Raw genomic sequence first — 23,513 nt, forward strand, 5'->3', positions numbered from 1 at the left:
GTGCGTAAATTAGGGGCTGATAAAAGCAATTTAAGAGGCGTAATCAATCGTACAGTCTCATCAAATTTAAATGGAAAAATACTAGCAATTAAATTTTGCGTAAAAAATGTTTGAAAATATGTGCAGGTAAATAATTTAATATTGAAATAGAGTTGAACAATTTATCAGAAGGCGTAAAAAAATAAATTGTATCTTACGTTATTTATCAACTAGTTTTTCGTTTCGGCTTCGCCCGAGGTACATATATAGTCTATGACCTATGTCATTTAATGAAGTTGCAGCTTTCTAATGGTAAAATAGTTTTTGAAATCGGTCCAGAAAAGTTTGGTGTGAAAACATAACAAACATACTTACATACGAATGTTTCCTATTTATAATATTAGTATAGATTTAATACTATCTATATAGTATTACAACTTACGCTCGTCATCCGATCATACGCTGTGTCAATGATTTCATCAACTCTGGTCGCCGGCAGACCAATTACGGAACGATAGAATGATGCTAGAGCGTCTTTTGTTATTTCACCAACGCCTGGAATAGAAAAAGTAACAATTCATAAATACTAGTAAAGTATTATGTTATCAGTGCTATTCTAATGAATATAATACGAATACGAATTTCTGTTGTGCAGTGCTAGTTTCATTTTATCGACATCCAAAATTCCTTCAATATTAGGTATTGTTTTATTATAACGAATTTTTGTTGATATTTTATTTAATATCTACACTTTACTGCTGTATATGTGATATTATTTTTGAATGGAATTGCATCCGGCATAGTAGTGCGTAAAATATTTTACTCAAAAGCCGAATGAAAATGAAATAATAACTTCGTTATTAGCTGTTTTATTATTATTTTTATTACCTTGAAACGCGATACGCTTTTTTGGATTAAGGTCTTAGGTATGTATTTATGTAAGTAATATGTAGATACCTACAAATTATTTTCAATTACACTCGAAAGCAAAACATTTAAACGTATAGCAATTCATGTCAATTAACCTAAGCTTTGTAAGTTTTAACTAGTATTATCCGATAATGTAGCCTTTAACCTATTTTTCTTTTAGCTCAGCTATGCATGACGTTAAATCTGAAGTTCAAATTAACCGTATTTAAAAAAAAATAATAATATATTACTTGTTGAATTTCATACATTCTGTTTGTTCCACCTGCATTTAGGTGCTTTAAATAAAAGTTTTAAAATTGAATACAATTTTACTACACCCAAATCTCACATCCACTTGGCTGTGCATCGTATGTTTTATATTTTATTTTGTGAATGGCCGCCGTCGGATTTAAACTTGGAACAAAGAGGCTGAGAGAATATAATAAGAATAAGAAGAAATAGGAACTCGTATGCAACGAAGTAGAATTTTGGCTAACATTTTCAATTCAATTGCCAAGTTTGAAATCCGTTGATGTATGAGTAGGGACGTGGTTTTAAATGGAAATCTTTTTTTTATATTATTTAAGACCATTTGTTGTATAACATATACAACACGCCAATAATTATAAAAATATAATTACATATTGTTGCTAATTTCTACTGTAGTGGTTTTAAGATTCTTAAACCCAACTCAGGTTTGACCCGGGACAAAAAAAAAACACATGTAAAATATGTAATATTTTAATACAGGAATAAGTCCAAATCGGTCAGTACTTTTTGAGTTTATAAAGACAAGATAAGGTTTTTACATTATTACTACCCATTGTAATTATTTACTTCGTAAAAAACAACTTTCAGCGAAACTTCAATATTATTTAACATCATAAATATTTTAAATTATAATAAGTACATACTTTAATTATAGCGAAAGGCCATTAGATTCGTTAGTGTAGGTACACGTTGTTAATTGTCCATCAATTCTCTGAACGATCGTTGGATCTCTTAGGCTGAATGATTTTTATCTATGTAGGTAATTTGAATTTTATTCTAAACGCATAAAGATTGTTTTCGTACGGCTTCACGGTCGTAATTATCGTGATTCAGTGCCTAAGGCCAACCGAAGGTACGGTTACGTCAAATTAATCTTATCCATCGGTTATTTCATCAAGATCTTTTTGTCGATATTTCGTACAATAAGTACCTACTCCCATTTAAATATAGTAAGGTAATTCGCTAATCGTTTTACATTGAATATTTTTAATGATAAATCTATTTCATAGGTGCTCAAAGTACTATTTCTATTTAAGTCGTTACCATTTTATTCATAGAAATGTTGTAGGTTTTCATAGATAGAATAATTCTAAAAATAGGTTAAGTACTAATCATTACAAAAAACTTTCAAATTTTGCAACCGATTATATGTACCTCTGATATAAAATTAGCGTAAAAATTTACCTGCTCTATCAACAACATGGAACAAAATCTTGCAAAAATATTGCAGATAGAGTGGGAGATCAGCGAATTTGTTTAATTCGCTGAGCAGTAGCGCCCACCTTGCGAGCCAGCCTTCTAAAGTTGTTCGCCCTGGCAACCCTCCAGCTTCCGGACCGCAAACCCGTCTGTAGTATGGCAACTCTGCCCACCTGGTGTCAGCAAATGTTATATTAATATTATAAATATAATTTTAGAAACGCCCTTATATATAAATATATTTGACTCGAAAGAAGAGGCAGACTAAGATAAATAATAGCCATTTTTTACTAGACAGTGAAACCTAGTTTAGTGCTAACCTCTTGAATTCATTGAACATTCTTGAATATGTTGAGAGACAACTATGGGGATTACGTAAAAAATAAAAATAATTAAAGCCGTTTCATAATCAAATAAATTTTACAGATAGTTGGGAGCTAATAAAACCGCATTTTTTTTTTGAATATTGTTACGCCCAATAGCGATATCATAATAAAACCACTCAACTCCATTTAAGATTAATCGATCAAGCCTACTACCTAATACTGGCAATGAACTCACCACTCATAAAAACATGCCTACTAAATCCTTCTCGCAAAATCGTGTAAAAATGTCTGTTTTAAATTCATATGTAAGAACGATTTTGTTTCAGGGCTTTACGCTTACGAGAATATAAATGAACAAGTATTTTTAAAAAATTAAACTTCCGAGAAAGCTTAATCCAACGAAAGGTTTAAAGGCAGCTTGGTGTCACGTATATTTTTTACTCTCCATTTAGCGGGAAATGTGTAATTTACCTTCCAATCACGTACAACCACCCCAGTTTTGACATAGATTCAACAACAAAACTTCTAACCAGTACACCAAACGAATCTGTCACATGAATGTATCAGTTGATAATGATATACGCTTTTTACACCAGATATATGAGGATTAAATTATGAACTTGCAATTCAATTATAGGGCTAACGGAAATCATTATTTTATAAAGCAAATGCGGTTCGGTTAAGTTCCGGGTTGTCAGTTAAAATGATATTTTTAAAACAAAAATAATAAAAGTTAAGCAAAGACAATCTGCAAAAAATGCAGACGGAGATAACTACTGTTAGTTGTGTTTCACACTGGTCACTAATGAGGATAAGATTCTTACTATAATTTTTAACGAAGGCAGAAGCGAAAGTATCCCCTTAGCAACAGTAACATACAATGAATTACGCAGTGTATATGTTTAGCTAGATTAAACCTATGGACTCACTTGGTGGGCAACGGATTGAGGAAATGTTCGATAAACTCCCTCTTCACCTCCAAAAGAATATGAAACTCGGACGAGTTAGGCGACCAGTCGGCGAAGTGCGCCAGCTTCTGTAAATTACATTTAATTGTTCCTATTTCTTTGCTGCACAATAAAGCTTTTATTTCAACTTTGCAAAGTTTAAGTCACTTTTATTTATGATGGTACTAGAGTCGTTTGAAGATTTTCGTCCCAGAACTTGTGAATTCTGAAATCTATTAATGTAATTGCTAAGTCATTTTACTGGCATAGAAATAAATATAAATAGCTTTCTGATGTTTGTTGAATTTTGAGAACGTAATGAATTTTAATGTAAGGGAATTTGGGTTAATATTTAAATTCTAATTGAAACATTTAATTAATTATATACATTTCTTTTTTTATAAAACCTATGAATTAACAATACTCTAGTAGAATATAACCTCAAAAAACCCATCAAAATCTTGATCACAGATGACGTCATCGCGGTCGTGATCCAAAAGCTCGGTGAAAAACAATGTCATTTTATCAGTCTGCACTGGGCTCAGCTGCGCCAAGGGTTGCTCTTCTTCTAAATCTAAGCATTCTAAGTCTTCGCTGCACCGGTTCACCCATGTGGCTGTTAAAAGGAAATTAATTGTTTGATACAAAATTTTGTTTTGATATTTCGTATTAATTAATACATAGATATCAAATTATATAAATCCTGGTGGATAATTTGATATCTATTTACGCTTATAATGATTGATGTTTGGACAGTAATCGATAGTTATAGATCTTTTATATTAACACTAGCGGTCCGTCCCGGATTCGATCGTGGTACACAAGAATTCAAATCGGACCAGTAGTTCCTGAGATTAGTGCGTGCAAACAAACAAACAAACAAACAAAACTCTTCAGCTTTATAATATTAGTATAGATTACGTCAGCTGCTTATCAAGAAGCATCCCATTGCATTGGCTAAACTGTAATGATAGGAATGGTATAATGTATAAATTAATAAAAAAATGAATGGATTACGTCTTCAACATTAATCGATTATTTGTTAATCTATCTATCGATTAGGCGATGGTTGTGGTATCACGAACTTATACTATATTTTTATAAATAACGTGTTTAATCGATAGGTAAGATACCTATAGAATAATAATAATGGATATATTGATTTATTCATCCAAACTAAAAATTATGTAATTGTTTCCTTACGTGCAATTTTTTACGTTGAATTAAAAAGCACCTACATCCGTTATTTTACATCATTATACGGTTCGCGTGTCCCATATCACTGCCGTTTGACGTCTGTGACTTAGGTACCTACTCTAATTACATTACCCCAGTGAAATACACGCTAACAACACAATCACGGCTGAAATTGTAAGTACCTACTCGGGTATATTAGGTTTAGCGTTTGATATACAATTTTGTTATCATTTGTAGAGTATTTTTTATCTAACATAGGTTTAGTATGTTATTCTTATATAGAAGAATTATTAGCACTATATATATATTCAATTTTTTTTTTCAAAAAAATCTAACGAGATTCCTATTCTTTATAAATTCCTCAGAGATGTAACGATTCACACAGGGTAGAGGATAAGGGTTAATGGGCTTCTATATTCAAAATTACAACAATGACTACAGTTTGTAAACTTCCATCAGCTCCTCCAGTTTTTAGTTAATGTTAATAAAAAGTTTTGTTTGCAATAAAGTTCGCCTGCTGAAATGCATGTGTTGGCACGAGGTAAAACTATGTTATTTAAATATTTTTAGCTGACTTTTATTTTAAAATTGAATTTAAATTATGGGTATTAATACATACACAAATACGACAATTTTTACATATACATAGCTTCTCGGAACGTAAACTTCATTTAAGTAATCTATACACCATACTGTATCTTAAATAAAGGTATATTTGATATTTATATGTGCTGGTGGTTCATCACAGACGAGTTCTTTGAATGAATGCCACTCATAATTTTCTTATCTCATCACTAATTAAGCATATTTGTAACTTGATAAGAAAAAATATATAATAACCATAATTATTTGCTTTAAACGTTTTAAACTAAGGGTAAATATTATTAAGCCTATTATAATTTATTGAATAAATGATAAGGCAATGATACAATAACTGTTGTGGGTATACATATAATGGCTTGAGGATTTGATGGAATCAGATACCTAATATAATTTTTGTACATTCATCGTAAAACATCTTCAAGCGACCTTTATTTACAAAGACCGTGATAAAAAACACAATACACATTGATTAATTTGATTTTAAAACTGTGTGGCTTTAAAGTCTAAAAGAAACTAGCAAATTGATGTGTACGCAAACGAGCAGCGTGCTTCAAAGAAAAACAAGATATACAAAGCGTCGTAACAGTTTAGTATTACAAAGGCTTGCAGGCTACATCTGAAATGGTACGTGTTATACGATCTCGTAAACGTGCATTGCCGTAAATCTCACCATTCGGACAGAGGTTTTCAATAAAGTTCATGAGTGCTTTTGTACCGGTGTGTTTGATACGTGATCTATCTTCATATTTTCGACGTTTTGTCGAAACATCCATTATTTCTGATACATATAGCGAATGTAGATTGTAATAAACTAGTTTCATTTATTCATTATTTGTACCATCATAATTCTAGAACTTGGTATCTATCGTATAAGTACACTATAATCTGTGATATAATTATGGGCGATTGCAGATGTTACAAGTAAATAGATTTGTGAACCCGTGTTTACATAAAAATTAAAAATAAAAAAAAAATGATAGAAGAATTGTCATTTCATACACACGTACCTAAAGCAATCATCATTTCCCATTTGTTGATCAAGACCTTATAAAACCAGGACAATTATTCATAATAGTTCTATTTCATCGTTACGAATTAAAGGCTAACCTAGATAAGTTTCAGTAAACAGTGGTAGCTCGATTAATATTTCATGAACGGAATACAAACGAATCAAACGCTAGTTCGGCTCGAATATTCCTTTATTCTACAGTACGTTTCAGCTCAAATGAAAATGCAAAAAGAATAAAACATGGCCATATTCGCTGTTCGGTATCCGCTCGGATAGTAATAATTTACGAAACGCTTAAAGCAGATACTGCAACGAATTATTATGAAATATGGTCATGTTTGTCCCATCATAAGTGATTAATTTGTGTGCAATGAAATAATTGCAGTCGTTGTTCAAGAGGACTTTATTAACATTAAATTACAAATTCAGAGGAAATACGACTACCGTTTTAAATGCGTTTCGCTTGCTTTTTCTTTGACTTTTGTGTTTTCATCACTTTCTTTGGTCGCTTAGTAACTTTTCCATTTTCGTTTTGCGTTTTAACATTCCGCGTCATCATATTCTTGAATTTATAGAAGCCCTCTTCTTTCATATTACTATTCCTAGTAACGCGTTTTATAACCTCTTCCTCGGGTTTTGAAACCATTTTATTTTTGTTTTGTTGCTTTTCAACTTCATTATCTTTCAGTTTAGACTCTTTAGTCATGACTTGAATTCACGTATGCTTAAATTTAATTAGCGACGGATTAAAAATCGTCATTATAATAAGCCTACGGGATTACAGAAATTTTCCTTGTCAAACCCATTGACTTTGGTGAGCTTGTTTGTGGTTTTAAACTAGAAAGAGTTTCTAAATATAAAATTTATGGTAATAAAACCAGACACTACATTAAAAAAAAGTGTGTGTGCGTGAATTTAATATTATTCATTTTCTACTACATTTACATTTGACAAGATTATTTGTGTAGTAGGTACGTACCAATTACGCCTGTAAATAGCTTACTGCTTAATTATTACGCAATGCCTGTATATAAAGCGGTTAACTTGGTTCTTGTTCCAATTTTGATTCGATAAACCCGGTATAGGTATTGAGAAGGTTTTTCCCGAATTAAGAACTAATATTCAATGATGGTTATAATTCAAAAGTGATTCAAAACTTACTCCAAACGTGTACGCTCCATCCGTGTTGTTTTTCTTCCTCACTATGCCCCGCTTCCTGCATCTGTACAGCTGCCTCACCCTCTGGTAACGTCCTCCAACGCTTAAGAAGTTCTTTGGTTTTATCTTTGGTCTTATCGCATGCCTGCTTCCAGTTTGTGAAGTATTTTCGAGATACCTTTGGACTCAGGGATGCTTTTGAGTCCTGCCTGTGGATAATGGGGGCATTTGTATACTAAAATTTTTACGATACGTAATATATTCTTACATATAAACTTCCCGTGTCACAACTTTAGTTACCAAACTCCTCCGAAACGGCCGGACCGATTCTTATGAAATTTTGTGTGCATATACCAATACGCATGTCTGAGAATCGGCCGGCGTGTATTTTTCATACCCCTAAATGATAAGAGTATGGCAGAACAGCGTTTGCCGGGTCATCTATTAATAATATAATATACAATATTTTTCATGATAACCTCAAAGATAATTGCAAAACCAGATTCTGTTTATGAATATATATTAAATTACCCACTTTGAATGTTCAATATAAATGTTTCTATGACGAAATTATCAGAGTTTGAGATACATCAATACTTGTTTGAAGTAATGTGCAAACATTGTTATATTTATTCAAATTTTGATGAAGATTATTTAAAATTTTTGCATTTCGAATCTAAAGAATAAGTGTGATATATTATATAATCTCACAAGGTACAAAAAGCAAATAGCTCTATTTACATAAACGAGAAGCATTTACCTTTTGCAATAACAATAATCTTTGCTCATCTTGCTGTTTACAATAAAATTTAATGACTTTGTCATACCCTGATAATGATATTCTACCTGCAGTGAGGCTGGTCTGTTTATCGATAACTTTTGTATATGTTTCATTTTCCTGAATTAAATTGACTAGAGATCTTTGTTAAAGTCATCCTACTTCCTACTAATATTATAAATGCGAAAGTTTGTAAGGATGTGTGTGTTTGTTGCTCTTTCACGCAAAAGCTACTGAACCGATTGCAATGAAATTTGGTACGTTGACAGCTGGACAACTGGAATAAAACATAGGCAACTTTGTATCCCTATATTCCTACGGTATACGGATTTACGCAGGTGAAACCGCGGGCGCAGCTAGTAGACAGATAAATTACACATATAGTTATAGACACATATATGGGCGTAAACTCTATTGCAAAGAAAAATTTGAATTCTTAATGTGCAGTTAGATGAATACCTTGAATAATACTTTATTATCCAAGATCAAGCTCAATAAGACTCATTATCCAAGCCACTGCTCAATTTTTTTTAAGTCCAATATATAATGGAGCATTTGATTGTTACGTTAAGCTACACATTAATATGCAAATGAGTTAAATCAAGCTATCGATGATCGCTTACGGAATACTAGTTATTAACTGCCTAGATTATTTAGGTAAATAAACAAAATACCTAATAAAATCATAATTCAGTTGCTATATAGTTGATGGGTACATTGCTTCAAGTAAGATATCAAAAATGCAGGTATATAAACGGTTTTAAAGTCAAACGTTTTTGCATATTACTTAAGTGTGAGTGATATTGTTTTTGAGGTACACATGGACACTTTTATATATGCTTTATATATGCAAGCTCTTTAAAAAGTTTGAAGAAAGATAACTTATCCCTCGACCTTTGAATTAAAACTACGTTGAAATCACGTCATCATGTAATCCTATAAATATAAGATATCTTGGAGGTAGGACAATTTATAATCGCATGTTTTTTTTTCGTCTTATCTCACATATGTGATATTTGACATGTTTTTTCCGCAAAGCAAATTTACGTATCTATCTGTATCAACAATGTTTTTGTAGATAGTCACGGCGATGTGAAATCACTTTGATTTGCAAATAATAGGAGCGGTCACATTGGCGATCTATTAAGATCCGATTTCAGAAACAACATAATCGAGGTAGAGTAGAAGAACCCATTTTAGATAAAAAAAGGATTCAGGGATTCCACTTTTTTGAGAAGTACAATATTTTTATTACGCCTATAATACGTGTTTCGAGGTTAAAATAAAAATGTTTAATCAGATTTCAATTTGATGGGGGGTTCATGAAAGTTAAACGGGTTTAGTTTTACATAAAATATGTGATGATGAAAGAAAACTGTACAAAAACTAACACTAGCTATAAATAACAGAAATAAATTAAAAAAAGAGTGACGTAGGCCGCGTTGGTTTTCATGTCTTAAAGAATACGTACTTCATAATATACACAATTAGTTAAACATAGTCACAACATTCAGGGGTACAATAAATGATTCGATCTCACATGCAACGAATGTAAAAATAAAAACAAATCTCATACCTAAATTGGCTTAACCGTATAGCATTTTGTTATGTGTACCGTCACTGAGAATTGAAAAATGATGTATTCGTTTTAATGTACAGTACAGCCTTATTATACTCGGTGGCTAAATATTTCATCGATAAAAATAACTTATCAGTGACTCTTATTTACTTTTTTATTTTAATGATGATTGATCTCTGATTTTATCTCTAACTAAAAATAATGTGTAAAACCGTTGTAAAAACGTGACAAACAACAAATAAGATTGCATTGTTATACTATTTTATTCTTGAGATATTACATATTTTCCAAAATGTAAATTTATGCACTTCTTTCGGTCGCCGCTAAATTCTAAGGCCAGACAAATCAAAATACTACAAGTGTTTATAAAATATTTCCATCATTCGATGAAAATTTGTTGGTGACACATGACACCATGTGCGTGGTTTTATCAGTAAGAATATGAAATTACCTTCGACGGCTTGGGATATCCCATATGTAAAATTTCCCAAACAATATAAAATAGTTAGACAATATCTATATTCTAGGACTGCTAACAATGGTAGAGAGGCAAAATATACTTGAAAAGACGATACCTGTATTTAGTAAGTAAAATTGTATTAATACTCTTACATAGTGTTAATACTTCTTATTCGAACTTCCAAATATAATAATTATTAATAATAGTAATGCTATAAATAAAATTCACATATTTCGTAAAATTTAGTTTTACAGATCTGGAAACCATGTTTTGTGGTGTGGAATATGGCTCTCATGGATATTGTAAAAACTTATTTATGTTGGTAGTCACGACGGAAAGTAACTCATAAATAAAATGAGCCTTCTCGGGGGACAACACGTAGTTATTATTCAGAGACTACTCGTAACTCATTCGGAGATTCAAAATATTGTTCACATATATGCACAGTTTTTACGTAAAATTAGGTAAAAAAGGTTCTCGTTTATTATAGTTTGTTGTCAAATAATAGCGATAACAGTCGTCTAAAAATTTATTTATAGGTCTGTACTCTGTATAGTTCTGCATTCAAATACGATGATATGACCCTACCATGACGTATGCATTGACTGGTCGTCCAGGGGTTATAATTTGACCATAACCATAAATAAAAGACTACACTAATAATATTTTAAACCCAAATTAAATTTATAAGTAATAATGGATGTATGTTTATTACTCTTGCACGTAAACGAAAAGAAAACAGTCTATCGTATCGGTATGAAATTGGCGACACAGATAGATTATAGTCTGGATTAGAACATTTTTAGCCGGGTGCCACGTGTGTGACGCCGTAGGTATCATATCCATGTGATTGCGTAATGCATGGTAGTGTGTGTAATGTTTTTTTTTGTTGATGTTATGCATTTTTGTGTATATGTATACATTTTTTTTAAATTATAGCACTACTATTATGTATAAACTACAAGCGTTACAAATCGTAAAAGGAGTATAAAGATATTATTTCAAATATTAATATACATATATTTCAACTATTTTGTTAAACATTGCGGTCACAAATGATATCTAATATAAAACAAATCAGTCACACTTATTCTTCAATGTATACAATACGTACTCGGACAAATACATCATCCATAAAAACTAACTAACGACTGCGTAAACAACCCAATAAAACATAATATTCTATAGTGGGAAACGTTATTTTCTATTAAAACAGTTTTTATTGTGAGTCTGCACATGAATTTTACAGGCAATTCATAAACTACTGCTGTGACATATTATATTTGCTCCATTTCACTCGAAACGTGTTTTGAACATTTCTGATATGAATGCATTGCTTACTCAGTATTGGGATTAGAAATATTTAGGGTTTGAATATTATAATAGCTAGTATTTTAAAGTATGTCGGATAAAAAGTTTAATTACTATCGGATTATTTCATTTAATTTTATTTAAAATTGTTAATCATACTAATAATAAGTACTGCCATTATTTTGCCGAAATTCATCAATATTTTTCATTAAAAATACTGTCGGTATTTTATTTAAATATACCTATTGAATGAAAAGTTATATTATCCGTTTTTTATTCAAGTGATATTTAAAATAAAATAGTTCTCACAACAAACCATAACTAAAAAATTATGTTATCTTTTCTTAAAAATAACTTACAAAGGCATATATTTTATTTACCTCTCTAACAAATCCGTGATTTGTTGATTCTCACTTCTGTCGCACAAACAAGACAGCTTCGTGTAACACTGCACTAAAACGTATGTTACTCAATCTTTCGATATAAACTTATGTATGAGTATTATTTGTATAGGTGTCAACGTCATGATTGTTGGAGATCCGTATCTTATCAATAGAAAAAGCTGCGAATTGCTCCTCCGTTGTTTTTTTTAATAAGCCAGTTAAAAATAGAATCATAGGCTTCGATATCTATGATACGGTGGTAGGTTTGATTTGTGTGCTTGTTTGTATATATTTGGGCATATGCTTGTATGTATATATTGCTTGTATTTATTTGGGCATATTTATGAATACTGTGTATTTTATTAAATCATTATCGAATTAATTGACACAAAATAAATCAAAGGTGTTGATTTAGTTTTGTAAATTATTACAACTGTATTATAAAAAAAAAAGTATTTAAATAGAAATAAACTTTGTTCGGAATTTGGGAGTTGTGAATAATATTCTAACTTGACAGTTTAACTGATTTAATATGATACTAAGATAAATTTGTCATTAAACAACAACGTGAATGACACGCTCGGAATTAAAAAGCGATTATTATGTTATAAGTGTGATCATATACAAGAAATCTGATTAATAACGCAAAGTTATCAAAACATGTGACATGCGAATTACACTGACGATTTTTATTTGATGTTTATTTCATTTAAACCATATTCTTATCAAATGTTCTGTGAGTATTAATAATATGCATAATTAAGGTTTTTATTAATCCAGAATTCGCATAATTTCTTCTGTAGGTACCATAAGTTTCATATATAACATACACGACATTATTCAACATTTTTATAAACTGTAGCTGTTTACAAAAAATATGTACCTATCGTAAAGAGTAAGTATGCCGTAGGAACCACAAGAGACTACTTTCTTTGAGACGAAATAAATATTGCTGTGAAATAATCTCCAGACTTGCGAGACATTAAATTTAGGCTTGCGTTTTAAACGGTATGTTTTTGCATTCATTTTATAACTTACATACTAGATAATTAATATGGGGTTGCTCATTGGGGCTGTTTTATGCACGAACTATAAAACATACAACATACAACTTGTAATATATATTCCGTGGTTTTATGATAAGAGAGATTAGTTAGGCTGATTTACGTAGTAAAATTAAGTTTGCATTTTTTTTTCATTAAAATATTCATGGAAAAAATCAATATCGTTTTTCATACGGAACTTCATCTTAATTTATGATATAACATGGGAAAATCACGACATTTAATACTTAACACTATAAAGCCTAATTCGCTACGGATAATTATGCTATTTTTACAGAGCATTAGTGATTAAGATGGGATCGGAAGATAATAGCAGGAAGGTCGAATGTGTCCGCTTAGCTCACACTTTAGATGTTGTATCACATTGCAAAGATCACTTAATAGTGATCGTCTATTACCTTGTGCTTGAGTATTTTTAAAGCGAATTGAACTATGAAATAATGAATCCTGATTTTGTGTAGAACGGATTGTATTGCTTAGTATCTTAAATTCATGCACGTCTTTCGTTGCTACTTAATATTCTGGATTTTATAAATGTTATTTCTATGCAACATCGTGATACGGTTTTATAAAGCTTATTTGTAGTCTTTAAATAGATATCACATGGAGAAACTAGTTTACTATTTCCAATGTATTTATATAATAAATAAACTCATAAAGATACAATTCTTTAAAAAACAAAGAGCAGTAATTAAAATTATGTAACTTTTTAATATTTATTGCTAATAAATTTTAATTCTTATATATTTCACTTAAAGAAATTATCAAATTGTGTTTTCGTGTAATATCCGTTTGTTTCGTTTAAAATTATGGTAAACGTAGCGTTTATTGTACGTTTTAACCGTACCCAAAGTAGCCAACGTTTTTTAATTCTTAGTGCTCATTTTTATTCCTTTTATTGCACACCATACCTGTCAAGAGTTTCCTTCGACGTGTCGCTAGCCCTGGACAATTTCCGCTGTCTCACACTGCCATCTTCACTGGGCGACTTCTCTGGCGGGAGTTTCAGCTCCTTCTCCTGTTTGGCAGACTTGCTAGCTGCTTCCTCGTTCTTGACCTTCACGGGCGACAGGCTGCCCGGCTTGTCATGCCGTTTCATCTCCATATTTCCGTCTTTGACCACATCCTGGCTGTTTACCTGTAACAATACATAAATCTATATATAAATAATATAAGTATAATAATTGAAATGAAATTTAGATATTTATTATGTGCATAAGTTGGTATCTCATTTATGCATAAGCTGCTCATTAACCCCTTACCATTATATGGTGATGAAATTTTAAACATACAGGGTTTTAAGGTCAAGTTTAGGGTTAAATTGAATTAACATGGGGCACTCATATCCTGAAACAAACTGAGGCAATGATATAGAGATTTGGACGCCTTGGGCCAACAATAGAGCAGAGGACTCCTCGGCCCAACAATTTTCCAAAATTATAATATTGTACATATTATGTACTACCAAAGGAAAAGCTTAAGCCTTTTTCATTGTATAAACTCTCAGTCTACTCGGATTCGAACCGACTAGCTAGTTAATAAATAATTGAGATTATGCAAAGTCACATGATTTCTTTCAATTATTATATGTGAACTTCGAAAATAGAGTAACTGGATAAGAAAATATTCTGTGTTTTAAATAAATATTTCTATAGAGGTCTACTGAATATAGTTTATGGTACTAGCTTACCACTGTGCCCGCGTGATTTGTATACAACTTTTCAACCCTTATTCTAACCCCATTAACAACTCTAACTCTAGTAGTCTAACTGTTTACCAAATTTCATATTAATTGATTTAGTTATTCAGGCGTAACAACGTAACAGGTACAGACATAGACAGAGTTAAATTCGCCTTAATAATAAATCTGAATTCTGGCCTACTAAAGTTAAGTAATTACCGTTTTAAATCTGCGCGCTTTAGATAGCTGTTACCCAGCTGTTATATAAAAATTGTTTTGAAGTATTTCACAGAATATACACCCCTCATGTCAGCGAAAATATTTAAAATTCACTCCCATTTATCGTCTACTCAGCGTTTTTGAAACATTGATAAATTACAACAGAAATTCTGTTTAAATTTTATGAATTATACACGCCTAGTATAATTTGGTATGTAAAAATAGATTAAAAATCACAGTATCGGTGCTTACTCATATAATAGTTAAAATATTCATTCCATCTATACTATCAACACTATCGATACCAATTACTATATATATTAATATATTTAAGAGTTTGATTGTTTGTTTATTAATCACTAGAGAACAGTTCGGGTAAATACCGGGACTGCCTTTTCCTTTGCGAATATTTTCGTACAATATGCCATTATTCTTTCAAAATTTAATTATTTGTCTATAAAAGTAGGATTTTTTTAGAAATTTAAATCTTTTTAACGGATTTTAAACGCGATTTATTAATTATATGATATTACGTGGAGTAATATAATGAATAAATCGTGTTTGATATCCGTTAAAAAGTTTTTAATTTCTAAATGTATAATACTCGCGTAAAATCAAACACAAGAAAATGTTAGGATTTTTTTAGTCCAGTATATTTTAAATCGAAGAGATATCATATCATATGTTTACTAATTCCATTACAGATTAAGGTTCGCTCTCTGTATCGAGAGAGGTCGGATAAAATAATAAACGGGGACAGATTGAGGTGTGAATTATTGAAACTTCGACGTTGTCAGCCCACATAGGGATTGAGATAACACAGGGGCGTATCGTGATTGGCAATTTATTCGGATTCTTTTCTGATAAACAATGGAAGATAAATAACATACGAGAATTTCTTAAACAACACTCATGTAAGGTCTCGCCCAGTTTGTTATTAAAAAGGTAAAAGATTTTTTGTAATTTGTTTTGAAATTTTAATTATTGTGTAATAGTACATTTTTATAAACCCGCGTAAAGCGCATATGTGCACTATACATCTGTTCGGTTTTAAGATTTTAATGTATGCGTTCATATATTATGCGGTACATGCGTTACATACCACTAGCTTCGCAACCAAAAGCTGATATCGCAAAAGGTTCCCATAAATTCGACTCTGGAATGGACACGTTTGTTTTGCTGTATAAAATATGCAAATAGGAGGCCTCTTGGTAGCGTCACGGGCAACATATGGCAAATTTTACTGCCGAAAAACAAAACTGTATGGGTTTGTTTTACTGGCGTATTATGCAAGGTCGTTAAAACGATATGTCGCAGAGTCGAAATTAAAAAAGTAACACGATGTTTTTATTGGTCCGCTTCGCGGCCCATTGTTCCTGCAATATTGCTTTTAACATGGAAATCGAATGCCGTGTTTATTTACAATGGAAATCTATTCATATTTTTCCGGGAATTGTAATGTTTGAACGCAATATCGACGGCAAAAAAAAAAATTTTAAGAGTTGTGTATTGTCATATATGCGGACTTGATTGTGCTATATTTTATATACTTAATTTATTTATATATTATATTTATGTTCCATTCCTCATGTCTATGTGATAATTGTAGAAAAGATATAGACTACATCTGAAATGTGATTCATAATTTCTAAAAACTAACTACATATTTCTTTACAAACGATAGAGACTTTTTTATTGTAAATAGAAAATAAGCAGACGTCGTATCTTATAATCAAAATGCTTTATTTACGATAGAGTTTATATAAACATGGTTTACTTACTTTATAAGCGATATGTACAGCAATGGCTGTGCTAGAGTAAGTTTCTTAACTAAGTCCTTTCATTGAAGTGCTCGGTTAACTCTATTTACTGTCCTTAGTTTGAATAACACTCACAATAACTTGTTGTTAACGTTAGGGATTGTGTCTTACTAGAATTAATAAGACAAGTATTGGATCCAGTAATTCGATAATACTGTTTTTGTCACTTGGAAGGTCCTTTCAGAGAAAATAGGAACATTGTCATGAACTCCAATGCTGAATGTACTTTGAAAAATAAAATGTAATCTGTTTATTTTACTGAAAACTTACATTTAATGACAGTTTTTATTGCATTATTACAGAGATATAAAGACCATTTTATTCTTTCTTTACAATTATGCCTTACATATTGTCTATTAAAAAATACTTTATAGTACGCATCTGTCTCCGTTCTTGACCTTCAATCTCATGAGTTGTGATCCATACTTATTAGTCTAATAACTTTTTTACTCTTTATTTCAACGTGTAAATTATTTAACAAAATTTTTTTGTCACAATGTTCATGGGAAATTCGAAAAGTATGGAACAGTTTTGTGCGTCCCTGAGAAGACCTCAGTAAAGTTGACGATTGCACTTCGCAGTGCTGGAGTTTTTCATCCATAAAACGTAGCTTGTCCTCATATTAAGATAGTTGTGTAAGATACATAACATTAGAATACAATTTCACAATCATTTTATACAGTATTTTTATATATTTTATATGGTTTTGTTACACAATGATACACTGCTTCTAATTATATTTTTTATTGTGATCATTAAACACGTCAGTCGCGAATCTGATGATAAGACATAGATACATATTATGTATTTGGTATCAAAACCTTCATTAATATGGTATGAAGAAAAAGAGTGAATGCTATTTTTAGCACCTACTGTTCAAGTATGTATAAAAATATAGGACAAAAAAGGGAAGGGATAAAATGTAGAGTTCTCGTTTTATACTTTGCGTGAAAAATTGTATACGTTTAAGTAAAATAGATGGAGACTTTAAATAGGTAGGTGCGTGCACAAATCCTCATCAAACCATTTTGAACGCTCATTACTTTTAAACAAGTCGGTTTACATATTACGGTACTTATTTCATTTTATTCACCATACTTACATAAAGTGGAACTAAGAAAATTTGAAAGGGTTTAATAACGAGGTAAAATAAAATGGGTCGCTGCTTGACCCGTAGCTCATTCAGTAGCTAGTCTCATTGTTTTTCCTAACTCTTTATAGGTGCCACAAGTTAATGACATCCGGGCCTTGTTACTGTGTCACTTTGTGGACCTTTTGTCATCGTTTTATCGTCTACGTAAGAGCTATTAATACCAACGTGAAGTTTGTTAATGTCGCAGCGAAAAGAAAGTTGTCAAAATAAAGTAATGCGTTCCTTGGGATAATTAATTACTGCGACACTTTTAAGGTTTTATTCGAGAATTTTAATATTCCTTTATGTTTTTTTTTGTGACAACGATAAGATAACTTTAAATGGTTTTATGAATGCGTATTCAGTGTACGTCTATTTTCCCCATCATGAATTATCTTCGATAGAACAAACGTGGCTGAATAAAATGTGTATTCAGAGTGGATAACATAAATTTTAATGCTTTGTTTTATGGAAATATTCTAACCTATTAATCCTTTGAAATAAAAGATTAAACCAGCTTTTATTTTTATTACAGTACAGCAAAAATAAACACCACATAATCCAAAGTAAGCACGAGCATTAATGCGCTCCGTGCCGGGATTAAGTTATCGGCAGGCAATAGGTGAAACGATATGCCATGAAAAATGAGTACGAGGTGCTTGTGCTGCCTTATGTAACTTATCCTGATAGATGCTCCCGAGTGGATTCATATATATGGAGCTTATAACGAGTTAATGTGCCTAGTTTAGTGTCGTTTATCTTGAAGGACGAAACACCATATTAATATTGTTATTGGATTCCAAAACTGTGTTTGACAAGGTGAACTAAAGGTGCGTATAAAATAGCATGCGTTTTATTTTACGAGTCAATCCAGCGAAGTCAGGTTAAGTTGCTAGTATATTATGATGGTGCAAAATATCTTTTGATCACACGTCTTCTTATCTGAATAATCATTGAAGTGTCCTCCTCTATCTTCATGTCTTTTATGTTGAATTTACCCATAACTCTTACATTATAATAAAACAAATGTCGATAGAGTCCATAAATAGGGAAGCACAGTACCAGTATATACATTCAGTCTGGCTATATATAGCCCACATTTTATTGGCTTTGTGGAGTACTGAAACGAATATTTTATGCGACTATTCAGCGGCAATCTTTTAGTGCTCAGGTGGAAACAAAAATTCGGTTTTATTCAGATAAACGCGGAATAAACGTTAATGGTTTACTGGACTGTGAAACTGCAGTGTAGCGCTGCAGATTTCAATCAGATGATGATAAATTTGTTCAGTTTAATGTCGAGTAGTTTTCTAGTGATTAAATGTGGCGGATTTCTGGGCAACAAATAGTTGAATTTTTTTTAATGGTAATATCCAGTTGAATTTATAAACTTTTTGAATTTAAATTTTATATGGAATTGAATTTTGTTTTATTATTTCCTACAGAAAAGGATTTCAATTATATTACAATATTTACTGACGTGAGTGCTTTTACACACTTTTAGTCGTACCAGCTGCATACTTTTCAAATCTAATTAACATACTTTAAATTAATTACTATACATTTAAATGTAACACCTGCATTTTGTTGTAAATGTTTATGGACGAAGTTTTTGGAGACGGCACATATGCTCGTTTTCCCGCCATTCGCATAAAGATGAGGCATAAGTGGGGTAGACAAATACCGTTTATTTTTCTTTTTTTGTTATTGTCTAAATAAACAACGTGTTGGTTATGTTAATATTTGGAAAGTGCAATTGAGGCACGTATTGTCCCGTTTATATACTTAAACAAGTATTCATGCTTATTAGCTTTCCGCCCGCGGCTTCGTTAAAGAAAAAAAAGAGACAGTTCGGGGTTTTCCCCACTTAGTTTCCGCTCCTGTGGCATTTCTGGGACTAAACTACTCTATGAAAAAAGTGTTCTCGGGTCTAAATCTATATGAAATTTCATACTAATCGGTCCGCTAATCTCAGGAGCTGCTGGTCCAATTTGAAAAATTTTTTTAGAGTTAAATAGCCCATTTATTGAGAAAGGCTTAAGGCATAATTTATATAACATAAGGTACTACGTGCAGTTAGATATTAATAATATTATAAAAAAATAATCCAAATATATCACCGCCTTCAAAGCAATGCACAATATTACCACATACAGCCGTTGCAAGCGCCTCTAATAAGAAGGTATTTCGTATCGTTATAATATCAAGTTCCATACCTCCATATCCCGTTATCCGCAGTGGGAACATTTTTCATTCTGGGGATTTTGAGCGCGGTTGAATGAATGACGTAATAACCTCTGGTACAAACGAGCTAGCAGAATAACGTTTTGAAAATATTTGGAGAGCGATAAAACGATATATTGGATTAAATGCTTTTTAATTGGCCAAATAGTCACAATATTTAGAAGCCCGATATTCCTACGGGATACGGTCTTACGCGGGTGAAACCTCGGGGCGCAGCTAGTTTTAAATAAAAGTTTGTTTTACTGAAACTTATATACTAATTCATAGAACTAGAGGTAATAGTTAAATCTATTATCACTTCTCTTCTCTCCTCTACTATCTATTTCTAATTATTATATAAGTATTTAATAAAAGCTTTCAATTAAAATACATTTTGTCCATATAATTAAATAAGATTTTCTCGTTGCTAAGGGAAATGTCGAAGCTTTTTCCATCTAACGGTTCCAACGTTAAGAGGCTCGTAAGGAAACTATTAAACATTATAATGGGTTTCTTAAATACACATTTAGGGTACACTGGCAGTAGCCGTATCATTCTTGCTTTATACAATATTACGTGAGGTAGGATTTGGTAGCAGCATACTTCTTTTTACCGCACTATTTATGAAGACATTTTACGGCAATATAGTGTTGGGATAAGGTGTAACGCTTTTCTAAAAATTTTGGCACATTTTTGGGTGCATTTTTGCGATTTCCTCGGTAAAGGAAAATGTTCTGTGTGCATCCTCACTATGTAGTGATTTTATTCTCAATGAATCGGGAAAAATAGGATCGAAAATTCATTTTTAATCCACTATTCGTTAGTTTTTACGGATAATAATAATAAAATTTATGCATAACGAATTGAGTTACCGAAGACAAGACGTGTCATTTAGAAGTTACCAATAACATTAACAACCTCATATATTATTATTTCATACGTAAAAGAAATTATATCAAATGTAGCATCCAAGTAATAAACTAAAACATTTATGTTTCATATATTTTTACATACAGGATAGTTGAAAGGCACAAAAACCTAAGACAATACGAGTAAAAGTCGAATGAACTTCCGTGTCAACCGCCTGACCTACATCGCGACATCTTGTCCTAAACTCTGCATTTTGGCGTTTCTGAACTTAATTGTTTGCCACAGGTTAACAATGTTGATAATCGTTTACTGCTTTAGCCAAAGAGGGTTATAAATAAAAAAAGCAATAACTATGAGAAACCAGGAAATGAAGTACATATCACTTGAGCTGGGATTAAAAATCAAACAGCTAAGATGGGATATCGTTTGTGCTTCATTTATTCGTCGTTGCAGCCTTTTAGGACGTCCACTGTTGGACAATGGCCTCCCCCAAAGGTATCCAAAACGACCGATCACCAGCGGCCTGAGTCCAGCTTCTTTATTAGTTTAGTCAAAACGTAATTATTCATTTTAATCATTATATTCTAAATTATTCAAACATTAAAAAAAATAGTTATAAAACTCCAATGTACCTACATAATTCATGTAACTCAATGTCTGAAGTGTATTTCTTTTGGTTCAAATAAACTTTATTATTATTATTTTATTTAAAACACTTTTGTGCCTTCTGTAACTGTATGAAGACTCAAGGGATATTACGTTTATTCAATGTACAGAAATGAACGCTTCTACAGCTTGCAGATTGATATATTATTTACCATATAAATTGAGAAATATACCACATATCATAGTTCTCGCAATGCAATTTAGGAATCTATCTAATATAAACCAGTAAATAAAGCTTCAATTCGAGATAGCAATACTGCACGCTCCTTGAATCATAACAACTCGAGGTACGGAAAAGAATTCCCTATTTTCTTCGTGACATGACATTCCTTTTTTGACATTATTCCAAGTATGTCCAAGTGAATGGGTCAATAGCAGCTGGGAGGTTTAAAACGACGTATCTTATGTTTTAACACACTGAAACGTTCACCTGAATCACACTTGAATTTTCCTTTTCATCTTTGCATTTTAATAAATTGAAAACTTATCCATATAAATTATATACTAAACAAACAATATTTTAGTCAAGTCATAACACAGAATAAAGCAACGGTAACGACCATTGTCTACGTGACAACTACAATGGTTAAAATATTATCTTTTAAAAAATCAACAGCTATTTATTCACTTCGACGTTAAACGTTCTTTGAAAACGCAAAGAAAAAAGGCTACAATATTGCAAGTCATTGATCGTTTAGTCGCATTCAGCTACGCTTACTGCTTACCTGTAAATCGATAAAGTATCCAACACTGACCTATAAATATTTCTTTGTGAGACATGCCTTTCCCCTTTACATTATTGGTCTATAGCTTGGTAGTTTGCGGAACCTATGCGCCATGTATTACTGTTTTTGTAATTTGTATTACTGTTTTTGTAATTTAATTTGTGGAATTCATTGTTTTACTAATAATTGCTTATTCGTTGCATTTGCACTTAGAATTATTAAATGTTTTCACAAAAAAATATGTATATAAATATTGAGATAAAAAAATACAATGGTATTAACGCGAAAATATTGCATCATCATTTGAAATTTGACTATATTCCATTCTATTTGAATTTGATCATTCTATTTGTTCACAATCTCGCCTGTATTCGTTTTTAAATATCGTAATAAAAATAAGCTCTCGGTTCTGGATGGTTATAATTTATAAAAAAATTGTATTATGATATACGAAGGTTGTTACGGCTTACGAGGTATAATAATTGGACTCCACTGAAATAATCCACTGAAACTTAAGTATATTTATTGCATATAGTAAATTAAGGATGGGATTATTCTTCGTAAGCATAGCGTTTTTTATGACGGAATCATGAAACATTCACACTCAAATCAGAACCATTTTAAATTCTGAATACATATAAATAAAATAGAAAATTAAAATAATAAAATGCAGCCTTATAAATCGTAGGTACTTTGTAGATATGAGGTTTTAATTTATTTGAGTGGCTCAATACCATTACGAACGCTTCTATTGGACGTGATGAATAAGATGGTATATAATAATGCTATTTCATTATTGAAATTGGTTTATGAACCTTTTTATAAATAAATTTTAAGGCAATAGATATTTATTATTATTGTAATAATAATAATAATTAGGTTTACTACATTTATTAAGATTTGAAATAATGTATAATACATATAATTTGTTTTTAAATACAATTTATTCATTATATTATTGACGATATTCCATTTAACGGGCTTTCGAAATGAAATTGTGAATT

General features: G+C 31.3%; 1 protein-coding gene across 2 annotated transcripts in view; it reads right to left on the reverse strand.

The window, feature by feature from the left end:
• Nucleotides 1-23,513, reverse strand: part of LOC119829112 — a 56,277-nt gene that overhangs the window by 1,061 nt on the left and 31,703 nt on the right. For both annotated transcript variants that reach the window (XM_038351501.1, XM_038351502.1), the window contains exons 2-7: nt 14,085-14,311; nt 7,602-7,807; nt 4,072-4,247; nt 3,614-3,720; nt 2,344-2,531; nt 422-534 (exon numbers count right to left, since the gene is read on the reverse strand). In XM_038351501.1, coding sequence (XP_038207429.1) covers nt 422-534; nt 2,344-2,531; nt 3,614-3,720; nt 4,072-4,247; nt 7,602-7,807; nt 14,085-14,278 — 984 coding nt within the window. In that variant the 5' untranslated portion in view covers nt 14,279-14,311. The remainder of the gene's footprint in view (nt 1-421; nt 535-2,343; nt 2,532-3,613; nt 3,721-4,071; nt 4,248-7,601; nt 7,808-14,084; nt 14,312-23,513) is intronic.

The sequence above is a fragment of the Zerene cesonia genome, chromosome 9, assembly GCF_012273895.1.
Source record: "Zerene cesonia ecotype Mississippi chromosome 9, Zerene_cesonia_1.1, whole genome shotgun sequence".
NCBI classification, from domain to species: domain Eukaryota; kingdom Metazoa; phylum Arthropoda; class Insecta; order Lepidoptera; family Pieridae; genus Zerene; species Zerene cesonia.